The 18,556-nt window shown below is 38.9% G+C and overlaps 1 protein-coding gene across 1 annotated transcript in view; it reads left to right on the top strand.

Moving 5' to 3' along the window:
* The window catches only part of si:ch211-220i18.4 (SRSF protein kinase 3), a 40,776-nt gene extending 25,653 nt beyond the window's left edge, over nt 1-15,123 (top strand). Inside the window, exons 8-14 of the mRNA XM_062054736.1 lie at nt 218-324; nt 392-554; nt 672-748; nt 4,510-4,617; nt 10,002-10,071; nt 10,155-10,247; nt 14,661-15,123. Coding sequence (XP_061910720.1) covers nt 218-324; nt 392-554; nt 672-748; nt 4,510-4,617; nt 10,002-10,071; nt 10,155-10,247; nt 14,661-14,845 — 803 coding nt within the window. The 3' untranslated portion in view covers nt 14,846-15,123. The remainder of the gene's footprint in view (nt 1-217; nt 325-391; nt 555-671; nt 749-4,509; nt 4,618-10,001; nt 10,072-10,154; nt 10,248-14,660) is intronic.
* Nucleotides 15,124-18,556: the final 3,433 nt, after the last annotated feature.

The raw sequence follows: 18,556 nt of genomic DNA, 5'->3' as shown, positions 1-18,556 counted from the left end.
GACACTCTAACCACTAGACCACTGAGTAGGTCATAGGTAATTTAACAAGTATAATTAATATTTTGGCCATTGTGACATTAGACACAGTTTGAACAGTCACACTGTATTTGAATACAGGAAAATAAGACACTGCACTTTATTCAAGTAATTATTTGGCGTACCACGAGTGGTACACGTACCACAGTTTGAGAATCCCGCCTAAATGGATGCTGCTTAGACATATGTCTTGTATTGGAGCTACTGGGACCAGACCTCAGGAGCTTGCAGATGCACTTTAAGAATCGGCGACTCTTTCAGCCTTGTGTCAAACAAATACTCATTCAGGTAAATATTATGAATATCGTATAATGTTACTGCTAATATGTCCATTTTATGACTTTTTTTGGTCCAGGTGCTGCAAGGTTTGGATTACCTTCACAGTCAGTGTAAAATAATCCACACAGACATCAAGCCAGAGAACATTCTGCTGTGCATGAACCAGCAGTCCAACGATCAACCAGTGGGTGGCAGCAGTGTGTCCAGGCTACCGACTGAGGATGAGGCTCAGCCCGAAGGCAAATTTGTTTTTTTATTGCTGCAAAGTAATCAAGCAATACAAGTTAATTTGTTGTAATGTATTTAGTATTTTAGACATTTTTAAAAACTGTATTTTCCAATGATTTGCCTCCTAGAAAAAGAAGAGGCTACTCCCTACGTGTTCACTGAAGCTACAGTGAAGATTGCTGACCTGGGGAGTTCCTGTTGGGTGGTCAGTAGTTTTTTAAATGCTATTACCATGTAATATGGCTTCATTTTGAATCTTTCAACTACAAAGCCAGATTTTTTTAGGTAAATAAGAATTAATTACTAAAGTCGGAGGCACGAACAATGTTTTTTGGTATCATGTTGGGGATTGATTGATTGATTGATTGAGACTTTTATTAGTAGATTGCACAGTGCAGTACATATTCCGTACAATTGACCACTAAATAGTAACACCCCAATACGTTTTTCAACTTGTTTAAGTCGGGGTCCACTTAAATTGATTCATGATACAGATATATACTATCATCATAATACAGTCATCACACAAGATAATCATCAGAGTATATACATAGAATTATAGACATTATTTACAATCCGGGGTGTGGGATGTGGAGGGGGGGTTGATATCAACACTTCAGTCATCAACAATTGCATCATCAGAGAAATGGACATTGGAACAGTGTAGGACTGACTTGGTAGGATATGTACAGCAAGTAGTGGACATAGAGAGAGAGATCAGAAAGCATAAGAATAAGTATCTACATTTAATTATTTACAATCCGGGGAGGTAGGATGTGGAAGGGAGGGTGTTAGTTTAGGGTTGAAGTTGCCTGGAGGTGTTCTTTTAGTGCTGTTTTGAAGGAGGATAGAGATGCCCTTTCTTTTATACCTGTTGGGAGTGCATTCCACATTGATGTGGCATAGAAAGAGAATGAGTTAAAACCTTTGTTAGATCGGAATCTGGGTTTAACGTGGTTAGTGGAGCTCCCCCTGGTGTTGTGGTTATGGCGGTCATTTACGTTAAGGAAGTAGTTTGACATGTACTTCGGTATCAGGGAGGTGTAGCGGATTTTATAGACCAGGCTCAGTGCAAGTTGTTTTACTCTGTCCTCCACCTTGAGCCAGCCCACTTTGGAGAAGTGGGTAGGAGTGAGGTGTGATCTGGGGTGGAGGTCTAGAAGTAATCTGACTAGCTTGTTCTGGGATGTTTGGAGTCTAGATTTGAGGGTTTTGGAGGTGCTAGGGTACCAGGAGGTGCATGCGTAATCGAAAAAGGGTTGAATGAGAGTTCCCGCTAGAATCTTCATGGTGCTTTTGTTGACCAGAGAGGAGATTCTATAGAGAAATGGGATACAGTAGGCCAGTATTAATGATAAACCAATGTCAAACTTTGAAAGCTGCCTTCATGATTTTACGATATGTCAAATTAATAACCACACTTCTATAAAGTCTTGGACCAGTAATGATGCTCTTTTCCTGGAGATGCAAGCTAGCACACTAATCACTAACTAGCTTGAATGCTAACATGAATACAAGACACATTAACGTCTTTCACCATTCAAATCTAGATTTAAACACTCAAATACAAATAACAGGGCTCTTAAAACTACATTTTTCTTACCTATGGTTACTTCTTGCCGTTGTGTATTTGGGATCTGCAAAAGTCCCGAAAAATGTAAATCAAATCATTGCGAAGATATTTACATAATTCTGGTAAACGAGCTGTTTGGAATTTTCCCCATTGGTGACATCAGCGGATGATTCATATATGGCAGAAATGTACCCAAAGTGCTTTGCTAGCGTCCGCCATCGTAGTCCGACGCTGCAGTCAATCATTTTTATTTTTCCGCGATCCTCTTGTTGTGAGGCAGACTGGCTCGTACATGCACATGCATCCTCCACTGTTGCCATTGGCAATACAAAATAGCTTATAGTTCAAACTTACATCTGTCTGTAGACTCCACATGGAAGCACTATTACCGTATTTTTCGGAGTATAAGTTGCTCCGGAGTATAAGTCGCACCGGCCGAAAATGCATAATAAAGACGGGAAAAAAACATATATAAGTCGCACTGGAGTATAACTCGCATTTTTTGGGGAAATGTATTTGGTAAAAGCCAACAGCAAGAATAGACATTTGAAAGGCAATTTAAAATGTCTAAAGAATAGTGAACAACAGGCTGAATAAGTGTACGTTATATGAGGCATAAATAACCAACTGCTATGTTAACGTAACATATTATGGTAAGAGTCATTCAAATAACTATAACATATAGAACATGCTATACGTTTACCAAACAATCTGTCACTCCTAATCGCTAAATCCCATGAAATCTTATACGTCTAGTCTCTTACGTGAATGACATCAATAATATTATTTGATGTTTTACGCCAGGGGTCCCGTAAGGACCAAATGAGTCGCCCGCCGGCCTGTTCTAAAAATAGCTCAAATAGCAGCACTTACCAGTGAGCTGACTCTATTTTTTAAATTGTATTTATTTACTAGCAAGCTGGTCTCGCTTTGCTCGACATTTTTAATTCTAAGAGAGACAAAACTCAAATAGAATTTGAAAATCCAAGAAAATATTTTAAAGACTTGGTCTTCACTTGTTTGAATAAATTCATTAATTGTTTTACTTTGCTTCTTATAACTTTCAGAAAGACAATTTTAGAGAAAAAATACAACCTTAAAAATGATTTTAGGATTTTTAAACACATATACCTTTTTACCTTTTAAATTCCTTCCTCTTCTTTCCTGACAATTTAAATCAATGTTGAAGTACATTTATTTTTTTTATTGTAAAGACTAATAAATACATTTTAATTTAATTCTTCATTTTAGCTTCTGTTTTTTCAACGAAGAATATTTGTGAAATATTTCTTCAAACTTATTATGATTAAAATTCAAAAAAAATATTCTGGCAAATCTAGAAAATCTGTAGAATCCAATTTAAATGTTTTTTGAAAGTCTTTTGAATTTCTTTTAAAATTTTTGTTCTGAAAAATCTAGAAGAAATAATGATTTGTCTTTGTTAGAAATATAGCTTGGTCCAATTTGTTATATATTCTAACAAAGTGCAGATTGGATTTCAACCTATTTAAAACATGTCATCAAAATTCAAAAATTAATCTTAATCAGGAAAAATTGCTTATGATGTTCCATAAATTATTTTTTAAATTTTTTCAAAAAGGTTCGAATTAGTTAGTTTTTCTCTTCTTTTTTTCTGTTGAATTTTAAAGAGTTGAAATTGAAGATAAACTATGTTTCAAAATTTAATTGTCATTTTTTTCGTGTTTTCTCCTCTTTTAAACCGTTCAATTAAGTGTAAATATCATTAATTATTAATAATAACATAGAGTTAAAGGTAAATTGAGCAAATTGGCTATTTCTGCCAATTTATTTAAGTGTGTATCAAACTGGTAGCCCTTCGCATTAATCACTACCCAAGAAGTAGCTCTTGCTTTCAAAAAGGTTGGTGACCCCTGCTTTACGCTAATGTGTTAATAATTTCCCACATAAGTCGCTCCTGAGTATAAGTCGCACCCCCGGCCAAACTATGAAAAAAACTGTGACTTATAGTCGGAAAAATACAGTACTTACAACATGGCTGATGAAGAGAAGACGCCGTCAAAGGTGAGCCACGTAAATAAAACTGCCCACAGAACGACGGATCCTGAAGAGACGTTCAGAAAACGGCTTGAAGATGCTCTGTAAAACATATTCTATGCAAAATTTGGACCAAAGAACCACCATTACATGTTATGTAGACCACAAGATAGTGTTTTTAATGTTGAAAAAAAAAATCATAATATGACCCCTTTAAGAAGCCAGAACAGTATTTAATGCTTCATGTCTGTTTACTTATGTATTTTATACATTTTAATTGAACTTGCTTGAAGTATTTCAGTGTGTGTATAAATATTTCTTGAGAACATTCAAGATGACTGTGAATGTAATGTTGTTTGATACACTTTTTTGAACAGTACAAACATTTCTGTGGGGAGATCCAGACTCGTCAGTACCGTTCATTGGAGGTCCTACTTGGGTCCAAGTACGGCCCGCCAGCAGACATCTGGAGCGTCGCCTGCATGGTGAGAAACCAACTGAATGTTGTCACTAGGGGAAATGTTTTCATTAAAGATAGTACCGTATTTTCCGCACTATAAGGCGCACCGGATTATAAGGCGCACATTCAATGAATGGCCTATTTTAAAACTTTGTTCATATATAAGGGGCACGGCATTATAAGGCGCACCTTCAATGAATGGCCTATTTTAAAACTTTGTTCATATATAAGGCGCACCGCATTATAAGGCGCACCTTCAATGAATGGCCTATTTTAAAACTTTGTTCATATATAAGGCGCACCGCATTATAAGGTGCACCTTCAATGAATGGCCTATTTTAAAACTTTGTTCATATATAAGGCGCACCGCATTATAAGGCGCACCTTCAATGAATGGCCTATTTTAAAACTGTGTTCATATATAAGGCGCACCGCATTATAAGGCGCACCTTCAATGAATGGCCTATTTTAAAACTTTGTTCATATACAAGGCGCACCGCATTATAAGGCGCACCGCATTATAATGCACTGAAATGTAGAGTACATGTAGAATATATTTATATTATTTATATGTTATATATATAATATATAATATACAGCAGGGGTCCCCAAACTACGGCCCGTAGGCCGGATCCGGCCCGCCAGCGTCCAAAATCAGGCCCGCAGGAAGTCCCAAGTATAAAAAATTAAAAAAAAAAAAAAATATTATTTTTCTTATCTACTTTGTACCGCTTGCTACTCACGGTGTCTCCTAGCCGCTCAGGTAAATCATATTGTCTAAAAATGCATTTTCTCAGCGATAACGTGACATCATCGTGCGCGCGGAAAGTGCGCTATATATATCTAATATATATCTAATATATATATATATATATATATATATATATATATATATATATATATATATATATATTATAAACACAGCCCGGCCCCCGACCAAATTGTTTCAACCCGAGTCAAAAAGTTTGGGGACCCCTGATATACAGTATATTATATTATTTATTATTATTACTGTCTATTGTGAGCAAACTGTGGTGCTGAATTTCCCCTAGGGATCAATTAAGTATTTTCTATTCTATTCTATCGATTCTATTCTATAAGGTGCATAGAATAGACGTTACAGTAGAGGCTGGGGTATATGTATCCATTAGCTGGAGCTGCGCTAAAGGGAATGTCAACAAAACAGTCAGATAGGTCAGTCAAACTTTATTAATAGATTACAAACCAGCGTTCTGACAACTCCGTTCACTCCCAAAATGAATAAACAGCTGTTTTATTATTTTCCCCGAGGTAAAGTCAGTGACGTGGTGTTTCGTTTATCTTTTAACAACAGCAAGGTATAACATGTAGTGCAACATTTATATCACATAGTGGAGGGGAACTTTTCCTCGATTCAATAAACACATAAAAAACAGTCTGATACCGTTATGGTAATTCAAACGTTAGTGCAATCACAATAGAGTAACACTCGAAATAGTGCAGAGCAATAACAATATATCAATAACTCAACGTTGCTCAAATGTTAATGTCACACAACACAACACACAAAATAAACATGCAAAGCTCACTTTATGAAGTTATTCCTCATCCACGAATCCCTCCAATTCTTCTTCTTCAGTGTCCGAATTAAACAGTTGGGCGAATACGGCATCCAACTCCGTCTCGTCGAAGTGGTCATTAATGGAGTCAGTGTCGCTGCTGTTGTCTCGCAGTTCAGTGACAGATCCTGCCTTCCTGAAAGCTCGGACCACAGTTGAGACTGATATATCAGCCCAGGCATTACATAAACACACAAATAGAAATGAAACGGCACGCCTCGCGCAGTCATATATCCCAGCATGCACCGTGCGATTCTTCTTCTACGGGGGGAAATGAAGTCGGCGGCTGCTTACCGTAGTTGCGAGACCTGTTGTGGCTCAATATTGGTCCATATATAAGGCGCACCGGATTAAAAGGCGCACTGTCAGCTTTTGAGAAAATTGGAGGTTTTTAGGTGTGCCTTATAGTGCGGAAAATACAGTACTTTAAATGTACAAACTATATACAGTATTTGTTTTACTTTTTTAAATTCAGTGTGATGAGACATTGTTGGACATTTGTAGGACTCTCTGGCTTGTTTGTACTCCAGCAAGCTTCAGCAAGTGTGCCGACACTTCATACCTAAAACTTTTTGAGTGGTTCGGGTTTTTTTTAACTATCATGCATTCATCGTTAATACCTATTTGGGAGGAAAAATCTGAACAATGGAGGAAAAAAATATACTTCTTAAGTTGAGGCCCTCATCAATGTTTTTAGCTTTTGTGGGCTAAGTGAATTTAAATTGCTGACCACTCACTTTCATCGTGGTCCACTCTTACGATGGCAATGCACTAATAAGCTTGGGGTGTCCCCATACTTTTTTTCCTTTTTTCCCTTTCGATATGAATCCGATACAATATCAGCACAAATCATAATACATACCTTTATTATTTTGTAGTGTGGAATGTTAGAAGAAGCTTGACCAAGTGAAATTAGACAGACAACAATGTTATGTATCAACCTATAACAATCCGGATGGTTCTGTATGTACCTTTCAGCATGAATGGCGCCTTCACAGATGTGTAAGTTACCCATGTCTTGGCCACTAATACACCCCCATACCATCACACATGCTGCCTTTTACACTTTGCACCTATAACAATCCGGATGGTTCTTTTCCTCTTTGGTCCGGAGGACACGACATCCACAGTTTCCAAAAACAATTTGAAATGTGGACTCGTCTGACCACAGAACACTTTTCCACTTTGTATCAGTCCATCTTAGATGAGCTCAGGCCCAGCGAAGCCGATGGCGTTTCTGGGTGTTGTTGATAAACGGTTTTTGCCTTGCATAGGAGAGTTTTAACTTGCACTTACAGATGTAGCGACCAACTGTAGTTACTGACAGTGGGTTTCTGAAGTGTTCCTGAGCCCATGTGGTGATATCCTTTACACACTGATGTGGCTTGTTGATGCAGTACAGCCTGAGGGATGGAAGGTCACGGGCTTAGCTGCTTACGTGCAGTGATTTCTCCACATTCTCTGAACCCTTTGATGATATTACGGAGCGTAGATGGTGAAATCCCTAAATTCCTTGCAATAGCTGCTTGAGAAAGGTTGTTCTTAAACTGTTCAACAATTTGCTCAGGCATTTGTTGACAAAGTGGTGACCCTCGCCCCATCCTTGTTTGTGAATGACTGAGCATTTCATGGAATCTACTTTTATAGCCAATCATGGCACCCACCTGTTCCCAATTAGCCTGCACACCTGTGGGATGTTCCAAATAAGTGTTTGATGAGCATTCCTCAACGTTATCAGTATTTATTGCCACCTTTCCCAACTTCTTTGTCACGTGTTGCTGCCATCAAATTGTAAAGTTAATGATTATTTGCACAAAAAACATGTTTATGAGTTTGAACATGAAATATGTTGTCTTTGTAGCATATTCAACTGAATATGGCTTGAAAAGGATTTGCAAATCATTGTATTCCGTTTATATTTACATCTAACACCATTTCCCAACTCATATGGAAACGGGGTTTGATACTGTATTTGAATTGAAATGGAATAGTTATTGTTTTCTATACTGTCACATGATGGCTACAATGAATCATTTAGTTAAGGTAATGATGCGGATACGTTTGTTACTAGATACTTTCTTATACACTTCGTCCCTGGAAACTTTGTGTCTCTAAGAAATATGTAAACATAATTATTTGAAACTTCTATATTGACAGTCATGTTTTATAAACTAATATTGTTCAATTGTGCAAAGTTTGTCTAGCTTGTGTGCTTATGTTTACATTTTGTAAATGACTTCACTGAAATACAAGAAACGACCAACATCGAAAGGACATGTACATGTTAAGTGGCTGTTGAGCTTTGCACAAGTAAACACGCTACACACAGGACTGCTTGTATCGGAGTCTTATATCAGAGATTTTAGATGCAAGCCGATGTCTTTCTGTCTTGCCTCTTGGTGAGGGCGCTCACATTTTTCTCCGCTCCCTCCTTCCCTGCTTGCTTTCTTGTGTCCTTGTCTTTGTCTGAGCCTCCTTGAAGCCTCCTTTCTTGCGCTGTCCTCAAATCTAAACATCAAAATGAATATGATCAGCTGGACTCTCGACGCAATTGGCACAGTCTTTTCGACAAGGAAAAGAGGTTCTGGGGAGCCTGGCTGCCCCGATGGAACCATTGCTGCGGGGTACGTGAGAGATTCCTGGAATACTTGGAGACTCATGTGCCTCTCAGTCCTTTCCATCGAGGACGTGGAAGACATCTACCTATTTGGAACCATGATCGCGGGGCATTTGCTGATTGGGCTGGGCGTTGCTCTGGTGTATCGTCAAATTCGGAAGACGATGGCAGCCACTCAAGGAGCCCAAAGGCTGTTCATCGCAATGGAAGGATTGGGTCGGGCTGTGGGATCACAGTTTGCCGAGAAAGAATAATTACATTGTAATTGAGAGAGCCAGCACACGGACACAGAGCAGGAATGTCATTGTTTTGACTGCTCGAAGAAAAACATCTTAATCTACGATTTGACTCCCCTGAATGGCCTCGATGCTATCAGGAACGGGCTGTTCTGAAGAACTCCCCCGAGGACTCCTCAAAGATGGACGCTTTTGACCTTCCTTTTTTTCAAAAAGCACCTGGGTCGAACTTTTGAGATCGGCCTCAGTCCACAAAGACATTTCAACATCTCACCCAAGTTAATTGGGCATACATGCACGCACACGCCCCTCCCCAAATCAACGCCTTCACCACTGCTTAATTCCTCCGGGGTTGTGGGGGCTGAGTAGCGCTTTATAGCGGCGGCCGGCCTCCAGGGTCCCAACTCCCCCCTCCTCTGTTGCGAGTTGTTGTGATTACATGTAACCATGTTTATGTGTGCCATGCTATGTGAGGTTTTTTCCTCGTACTCAGTCTGGACCACTCCTGAGGGTCCAGCCTCAGACTGATATTTTTTTTGCTCTTCCCCCTTTCCCAATGTCACCTTTTTCCCACCTTTTTAAGGAGCGCTGTAAGTGGCTGATCCGTTGGCGGTCCCGTCTTGTCCCCCTGTAACGTATGTCTGCTCTTAGCGGGATTGTGCCCAAAATGTAATTTCAGTTCTTATGGGTCTTGTACATGTTAAGAATGGACAAAATGAAGCTCATGTCTGTCTGTCTGTCTATTTACTGTAATACTGCGGTTTTTTATTGAATTTTTTTTGCTGATATTGGACTGATCATTATCGGCTTGGGAAAGTCCAAGTCTGAATACTTGCTAAATGTAGCGTCAAAGTCGCTAAGTTTGCAAGTTGCTCCGTCTTCTTATTCTATGTGACCGCTTTTTTTTTGTATGGACATAAAGTAAGTATCTAAGTAATGTTCTACTGTGTTCACTCAGGCCTTTGAGTTGCTTACTGGAGACTCTCTGTTTGAACCCAAAGCCGGCGCCTCCTTCTCCCTGGAAGAAGGTACAGTATGTAGTAGGTTACCAACACTGGACTGAATGAGACTATTTGTAATGCTTAAAATAACGTATTCTTTGTATGTTCAGATCATATAGCCCAGATCATGGAGCTGCTGGGTAAAATACCACCAACTGTAGTTTTTTCTGGGAAATATTCGTCACAGTACTTCAGCCACAGAGGTAAGAGTGTGTTCCTCATTTTTTTGTTGTCCAGTAGCTTGACTTGACTTGACTTCTACAAACAGGCAGACAATTGTGTTTTTGACACATCGACATGTGCTGCAAACTTAAACGAGAACTGCACGTTATTTTTTTAATTTTCCTACCAATCACCATCCTTATGAAGGACAAGAACACGTAGGTTTTTGTCCTCTGCGTTTGACCCATCACCTTGTTCACCCCCTGGGGGGGAGCAGTGAGCAGCAGCGTGGGCCGCACTCGGGAATCATTTGGTGATTTAACCCCCAATTCCAACCCTTGATGCTGAGTGCCAAGCCCAGAGGTAATGGCTCCCATTTTTTTTGTAGTCTTTGGTATGACTATAACTCGTAAATAAACGTTGGCAAAAGTCCGCTAACAATAAAGATAATGGGGGTTGCACAGTTCCGCCTGTAAAGCGCTCTAACAACATCCAAAAACCTCCATAAATGTTTTATATACCGTACTTTTCGGACTATAAGTCGCTCCGGAGTATAAGTCGCACCGGCCGAAAATGCATAATAAAGAAGGAAAATAACATATATAAGTCGTACTGGAGTATAAGTCGCATTTTTGGGGGAAATGTATTTGCTAAAAGCCAACAGCAAGAATAGACATTTGAAAGGCAATTTAAAATGTGTAAAGAATAGTGAACAACAGGCTGAGTATGTTAACGTAACATATTATGGTAAGAGTCATTCAAATAACTATAACATATAGAACATGCTATACGTTTACCAAACAATCTGTCACTCCTAATCGCTAAATCCCAGTGGCGTGCGGTGAGGTTAATGTCTGGTGAGGCACTACATCATCACAGTCAGATTTACAAACATATGAACCCTAAATAGTATCTTATTCACCATGTGATTGGCAGCAGTTAACGGGTTATGTTTAAAAGCTCATACCAGCATTCTTTACACAACTGTAGCACACAAAAAAGCACATTTAATAAAAAAAAACATTATTATGGTCTTACCTTTCTTGCTTGACATCCACGCAGCCAGCCTTTGCGTCAAACTTTTTTTTTTTTTCTTCTTCTGCGGCAGAGGAATGATCTCTGGGATCACTACCGCCCTCTACCACCAGGAAGCCAGATTACTGCGAGCCTCAGCCAGTACGTCTTTTGCAGCAGGTTTTATGAATGCTCAGTACAAGAAATACGTTACACACATACAGTTTTTGACAAAATACACTGTACATTATATACCTCAGCTAACTCAACTATGGCATAGTTTAGTTAGCTGACATAATTCATATAGCAATACAGTGTCACTGCACAGCAGGCCAGCAGTTAGCCGAGTCATTGTGCACAATCCATGTTGAGGCACAACACAGTGACGTGCCTCAACTGGCTGCTGATCACCACACCGTCTCTTCTCAGTATTTGAACGGCAAATGTGAAAATAAAAATAAAAATAATGTACAACTTGTGAAGTTAAATGGAAAATAACTTTAGTATAATCACTGGATACATATAACAATTTAATATTTTTTTTTCCCTATTTACATTTTTTTTCTTCCCATGATGGCAGGTGAGGCCCCGCCTCCCCTGCCTCTAGTGACTGCACGCCACTGCTAAATCCCAGGAAATCTTATACGTCTAGTGCAGGGGTCACCAACCTTTTTGGCTGAGAGAGCTATGAAAGCCAAATATTTTAGAATGCATTTCCGTGAGAGCCATATAATGTTTTTTAACACTGAATACAACTTAAACGCGTGCATTTTTAAGTAAGACCAACATTTTTAGAGTATAATACGTCTCTTATTATTTTTAATAACATTGTTATTCTGAAGCTAACCAATGATAATTAAAATACTTCTCACCGTTAATGCGACTTCTTGAACTGGTGCGGTAGAAAGCGGATGAACGGATTAAAATGCATGAGAATGTTTTATATTTTGAATGTTATTTTTAACACTGTGATTAGCAGTGGAATTATTCATTACTTATCGTGTTAAGCAATGTCAGCTAAGATTGATCTGAGAGCCATCAAAAGAGCCACATCTGGCTCTCGAGCCATAGGTTCCTTACCCCTGCTCTAGTCTCTTACGTGAATGAGCTAAATAATATTATTTGATATTTGACGCTCCTGAGTATAAGTCGCACCCCCGGCCAAACTATGAAAAAAACTGCGACTTATAGTCGGAAAAATACGGTACATGCTGTAAGTATATATGTAATGTACTGTAGTAACACATTCACAATAGTATGTAATATTATTTACGTATTTTAATCATTTTAAGCAGACGGCGGCATATTCATTTCACAGGTGCATCACAATGTTTGCTTTTTCCTTCTTCAACAACAACAACAACACTACTCATGACAGACTTCATGAACGACAACAAGGACTACCGTCTTTTTCGGACTATAAATCAGTTTTTTTCACCTAAATTCTTGCCCAGGGCGCCAGATTGGTTAGGGCCAGGCCTGTGTAGCAGTATTGCTAATTGCTAAACAAGAAATACAAACAACAAACATAATAAAACAATCACTTACTGTACAATGTCTGCTCTTACTGGGATGTTTATATCTTACCGTTGAGATGAAGAATTGGGTCTAAATTGAATGTCAGTGTTGACCAACTTCTCAGTTTATTGCAACATCCTTCGACTGTCCACGTGAGAGGCACGATTTATAATCTGGTATTAACTTTCACCAACTCGGAGGCGATGCAGCAGCTCAGTGTGTCAATGTAGCAGCATAAGCTAGTTAGCTCTCTGTGATCAATGTAGCAGCATAAGCTAGTTAGCGCTCTGTGATCACGGCGTAGCTAAAAATAGTTTGTCTACGCTAACGCTTATAATAAAAATATTGCTAATACTTGGTTAATATTCAGGTCACGAGCTGTAAGTACAGTATTGTTGGTGGTTTTTGAACTTTTTAGCCACCTCATACTTGCCGTATTTCACAACTTAGATTGCATGAAAAAAGAAAATCATGCGTGTTCTTATATGAGGATTGTGAATGATAGGCAAAATCCCCCCAAAAAGTGCACTTCCCTCTAAGGTGAATCCTTTTGCACCCCACAATTTTCTGTCCAGTTTGTGTTTATATGTCACATAATATATTTAAGTTTGTGGTCGTAACGTGACACAATGTGTATGAATACTTTTTCAAGCCGTGGCATGCCACCAAAAAGGAGATTTACAAAGAATTAAATGACTTGAGGATAGGGGTGTAACGGTACGTGTATTTGTATTGAACCGTTTCGGTAAGGGGGGGATCGGTTCGGTTCGGTTCGGTTCGGAGGTGTACCGAACGAGTTTCCACAGGAACATATAAAGTAGCCGCCTAAGCTAAAGTCTTAACAAGCTGCTCCGCTTCCTTCTGCCTGTCTGTCAGTCCTCTACACAGCACCCAGTATTGTCCCACCCACGCAACCACCTGATTGGTTACAAACATAGCGGTAACAGACAATCAGCAGTGCGTATTCAGAGCGCATGTCGTCAGTGCTTAGCAGGTAATCATCAGGCTGCGGACTCTCCCCAAATGATAATAAACACCTCCCAGTCAACTACTAGTAACATCACTATGAGCCCGTTGACCTTCTAGAAATATAAACGGCAGCTCAGCTCGCTCGCAGTCCTGGCTTGAGGTGAAGGCTAATTCGCTTTTAGCGTAACGTTAGCTCATTTTGCGGTGTGTGTGTGTGTGTGTGCATGTGTGTGTGTTACGGACAGCAAAGCCCTGTCTGTCTGTTATTTCACTTGACCTTTTTCTGTGTTGATTGAGCTGTGTTGAAGCAGCAAAAAAGGACATTATGTTAAATGCAGAGTTTCTGTCTCTGATAGTTGATATAATAATGTAAGTGCATCATTAAGCCTACATGAACTCCATGGTGTTCAGGGATGAATAGTCTCTCCTATTGCTATTGTACTTATAGCAATAGTACTGTATTTTTTCAGCTATAGTTACATGAATCATTAGTAATGGAGCAGCCTAGTTTTGAATGGCAGGGTCCCTGCTGTCACATGTTGATAAAAATATAATATTTACATAATAAAAATCAACTACAGGCTTCCCAAATGCTGTAATAAAATAAGCACGATGAGTTGACTTGAAACTGTTTAATGTTGCACTTTTTATATGTAGAAGAAAAGTTTGGTCATTGTATTTAATCTGAGCAACAAGTTGAGGCAGTTTAATGTTGATTAACGTAGGCAGAATTATTATAGTGTTCCCAATGTTAAAAGGATAAAGCCATTGTTTACAAATTTGGTAAATAAATAACCAAAAAAATGTTTATTTTGTTGTTTTCTTACTGTACCGAAAATGAACCGAACCGTGACCTCTAAACCGAGGTACGCACGGAACCGACATGTTTGTGTAGCGTTACACCCCTACTTGAGGACCATCATTGTGGTTCACGTTTACTTGTCTCACCCGAGGTGACCTCCAGCACGTCGGACCGTTAAGGATCTGGAGACTCTACGACATTCTGGTGGAAAAATACCACTTCCTCTTGGACGAAGCCTCCACTTTCTCGGACTTGTTACTGCACATGTTGGATTATTATCCGGAGAGGAGAGCCACCGCTGCACGGTGCCTCCTTCACCCTTGGCTCACCTCCTGATGTGACCTCCTTAAGGCCTCTGCAGGTTACTCATAATAGCGGATTGTAACGGTAACCATAGACCAAATGTTATGTTTTGCACTAGTAACCGACTTACTAGAGGGCTTAAGATGCAAATGTACACAAATCCACGTGAAGTCTGACCCAGTTTAGTAACACCGTTTCAATCGTTTTTCATGACTTCATTGAAAAAAAACCCAAGAAATTGGGAGGTGCTTTATTTCTATTACAGTGTTGTGTGCGGAGCAACGCACTACAACAAATAACATGCATGCTATTGACACGCTTTATTAAAAACTGTATATTGTCCTTGGAAGAGGCCCTTTAAAGGCCTACTGAAAGCCACTACTAGCGACCACGCAGTCTGATAGTTTATATATCAATGATGACATCTTAACATTGCAACACATGCCAATACGGCCGGGTTAACTTATAAAGTGACATTTTAAATTTCCTGCTAAACTTCCGGTTGAAAAGGTCTATGTATGATGACATATGCGCGTGACGTCAATAGTTAAACGGAAGTATTCGGACACATTGTATCCAATACAAAAAGCTCTGTTTTCATCTCAAAATTCCACAGTATTCTGGACATCTGTGTTGGTGAATCTTTTACAATTTGTTTAATGAACAATGAAGACTGCAAAGAAGAAAGCTGTAGGTGGGATCGGTGTATTAGCGGCTGGCTGCAGCAACACAACCAGGAGGACTTTGAATTGGATAGCAGACGCGCTATCCGACGCTAGCCGCCGACCGCATCGATGATCGGGTGAAGTCCTTCGTCGCACCGTCGATCGCTGGAACGCAGGTGAGCACGGGTGTTGATGAGGGCTGGCTGGCGTAGGTGGATAGCTAATGTTTTCAGCATAGCTCTGTGAGGTCCCGTTGCTAAGTTAGCTTCAATGGCGTCGTTAGCAACAGCATTGTTAAGCTTCACCAGGCTGGAAAGTATTAACCGTGTAGTTACATGTCCATGGTTTAATAGTATTGTTGATCTTCTGTCTATCCTTCCAGTCAGGGGTTTATTTATTTTGTTTCTATCTGCAGTTTAGCACGATGCTATCACGTTAGCTCCGTAGCTAAAGTGCTTCGCCGATGTATTGTCCTGGAGATAAAAGTCACTGTGAATGTCCATTTGGCGTTCTCGACTCACATTTTCAAGAGGATATAGTATCCCAGGTGGTTTGAAATACAAATCCGTGATCCACAATAGAAAAAGGAGAGAGTGTGGAATCCAATGAGCCAGCTTGTACCTAAGTTACGGTCAGAGCGAAAAAAGATGCGTCCTGCACTGCACTCTAGTCCTTCACTCTCACGTTCCTCATCCACAAATCTTTCATCCTGGCTCAAACTAATGGGGTAATCATCGCTTTCTCGGTCCGAATGGCTCTCGCTGCTGGTGTAAACAATGTGGAAATGTGAGGAGTCCTTCCTCCGGTGACGTCACGCTACTTCCGCTACAGGCAAGGCTTTTTTTATCAGCGACCAAAAGTTGCGAACTTTACCGTCGATGTTCTCTACTAAATCCTTTCAGCAAAAATATGGCAATATCGCGAAATGATCAAGTATGACACATAGAATGGATCTGCTATCCCCGTTTAAATAAAAAAAAAATCATTTCAGTAGGCCTTTAATATCACTAACATTAACTAATTCAATAACATTTATTTCTTGTAAGTAACTTCCCAAAATGTATTTTTTTTCTTCATCTATAAAATCTATAAAACTTAAACAATTTTTTTTATATGTTTTACACCACCAAATTTACAGCATATTGAGGGCAACACTGTTAAAACATGTTATCAAATACCTTTTTGTTGGATTGATTTGGTACATGTTTTCCCCTCATTCTGACACTTTTTCTTTCCTTTCCTTTTATATTGCGGCTCTAATACTAACAATCAGTTTTCTATTACCGTATTTTTCGGAGTATAAATCGCTCCGGAGTATAAGTCGCAAATGCATAATATAGAAGGAAAAAATCATATATAAGTCGCACTGGAGTATAAGTCGCATTTTTTGGGGGAAATGTATTTGCTAGAAGCCAACAGCAAGAATAGACATTTGAAAGCAATTTAAAATGTCTAAAGAATAGTGAACAACAGGCTGAATAAGTGTACGTTATACGAGGCATAAATAACCAACTGGTATGTTAACGTAACATATTATGGTAAGAGTCATTCAAATAACTATAACATATAGAACAGGGGTGTCCAAAGTGCGGCCCGGGGGCCATTTGTGGCCCGCAGGTCATTTTTTAACGGCCCCACGGCACATTTTAAAAATACGATTGAAAACAATTAAAAACATGATAAGTGGTATAAAAGAGCAAACAGGTGAAATGTAAGAAGAAAATGTCGCAATGTTTACTGTAATAACACAAAGCTGCCATGCAGGCTGTTTCTTTCTTCAATGTCATTATGAATTATTGACCTATTCAAGGCTCCAATTACGTCACATCTGAGGTATTTGGGGGGAAAATGTTGCATATTTTGTGTTTGCCATATAAAAAAATGAGCTGTTTTTTTTTTTTATAAAGAAGGGCTTAAAACGAACAAACGAAAAACATAAACAACAATAAAACGTATAATCGACGGATAGATCTCGAGATTATTGTGTTAAAAGTAAACAGTAAAAAAAATAGAATTAATTTAACACTATAATTATTTGGATCCCCAATCATTTTAGTGTGATTTGTTTTTAAGTGTCATTGCTCAAAAAATAATAATGAATTAAAATCAATGTTGTTATGAGTGTTATGATTTTTTAAGGCTCCAATTAATTATATAATCTCAAATATTCCACTTAAAAATTTTACTGTGTGAAAATATTGCATATTTAGTATTTTTTCCATAAAAAAACAGGGTTTTCTTTGACAACAAGAGCATACGACTTAAATCTTTAAAAGCGTTATATTGACAGATATGTGACGATCGGTCACTTCATTTCAGTTTGTTTCCTGGTTTTTGTATTACTTCCTGTCAGTGCTCTTATTTTGTTATATTTCCTGTTTTCTCCTCACCTGCCGTTGATTGGCAGCCGGTCCACACCTGCTGCCAATCAACATATGTCTATTTATGTTTTCTCTCGAGCGCTCCTCAGGGCTCGATGACAGACTTCTATGTTTGGAACAATTCTGCAAGACCGCTTTATTTTCTCTTTATGTTAATTAAAATCATCTTACCTGCACATCCTCCTCCGGGTTCTTGCATCTTGGGGACACACAAACAGCAGCCATGCGAGTTCCTCACAGGATAGACCTAATGTTGATCTAGAGATTTAAAACTTGAATAATAATACAAATAATAATACTGAATAATGACACATTTTTAATATTTTTTTGACCAAAACCCTTTGGGGTCCCCGGGATCAAGCCTGAGTGGAGGCCTAAATGTATATTTTTTATACATATATTGTATTTGGTTTTTAAAATAAAAAATATAAAAATGGCCCCTGCTTGCTTTGATTTTTCAGAATGCGGCCCTCATTGGAAAAAGTTTGGACACCCCTGATATAGAACATGCTATACGTTTACCAAACAATCTGTCACTCCTAATCGCTAAATCCCATGAAATCTTATACGTCTAGTCTCTTACGTCAATGAGCTAAACAATATTATTTGACATTTTACGCTAATGTGTTCATCATTTCACACATAAGTCGCTCCTGAGTATAAGTCGCACCCCCGGCCAAACTATGAAAAAAAAGCGA

Source organism: Entelurus aequoreus, linkage group LG07 (genome assembly GCF_033978785.1).
Source record: "Entelurus aequoreus isolate RoL-2023_Sb linkage group LG07, RoL_Eaeq_v1.1, whole genome shotgun sequence".
In the NCBI taxonomy this organism is placed as follows: domain Eukaryota; kingdom Metazoa; phylum Chordata; class Actinopteri; order Syngnathiformes; family Syngnathidae; genus Entelurus; species Entelurus aequoreus.
Note: the sequence above shows the minus strand (reverse complement) of the source record. Positions and strands in the feature narration are given on the sequence as shown.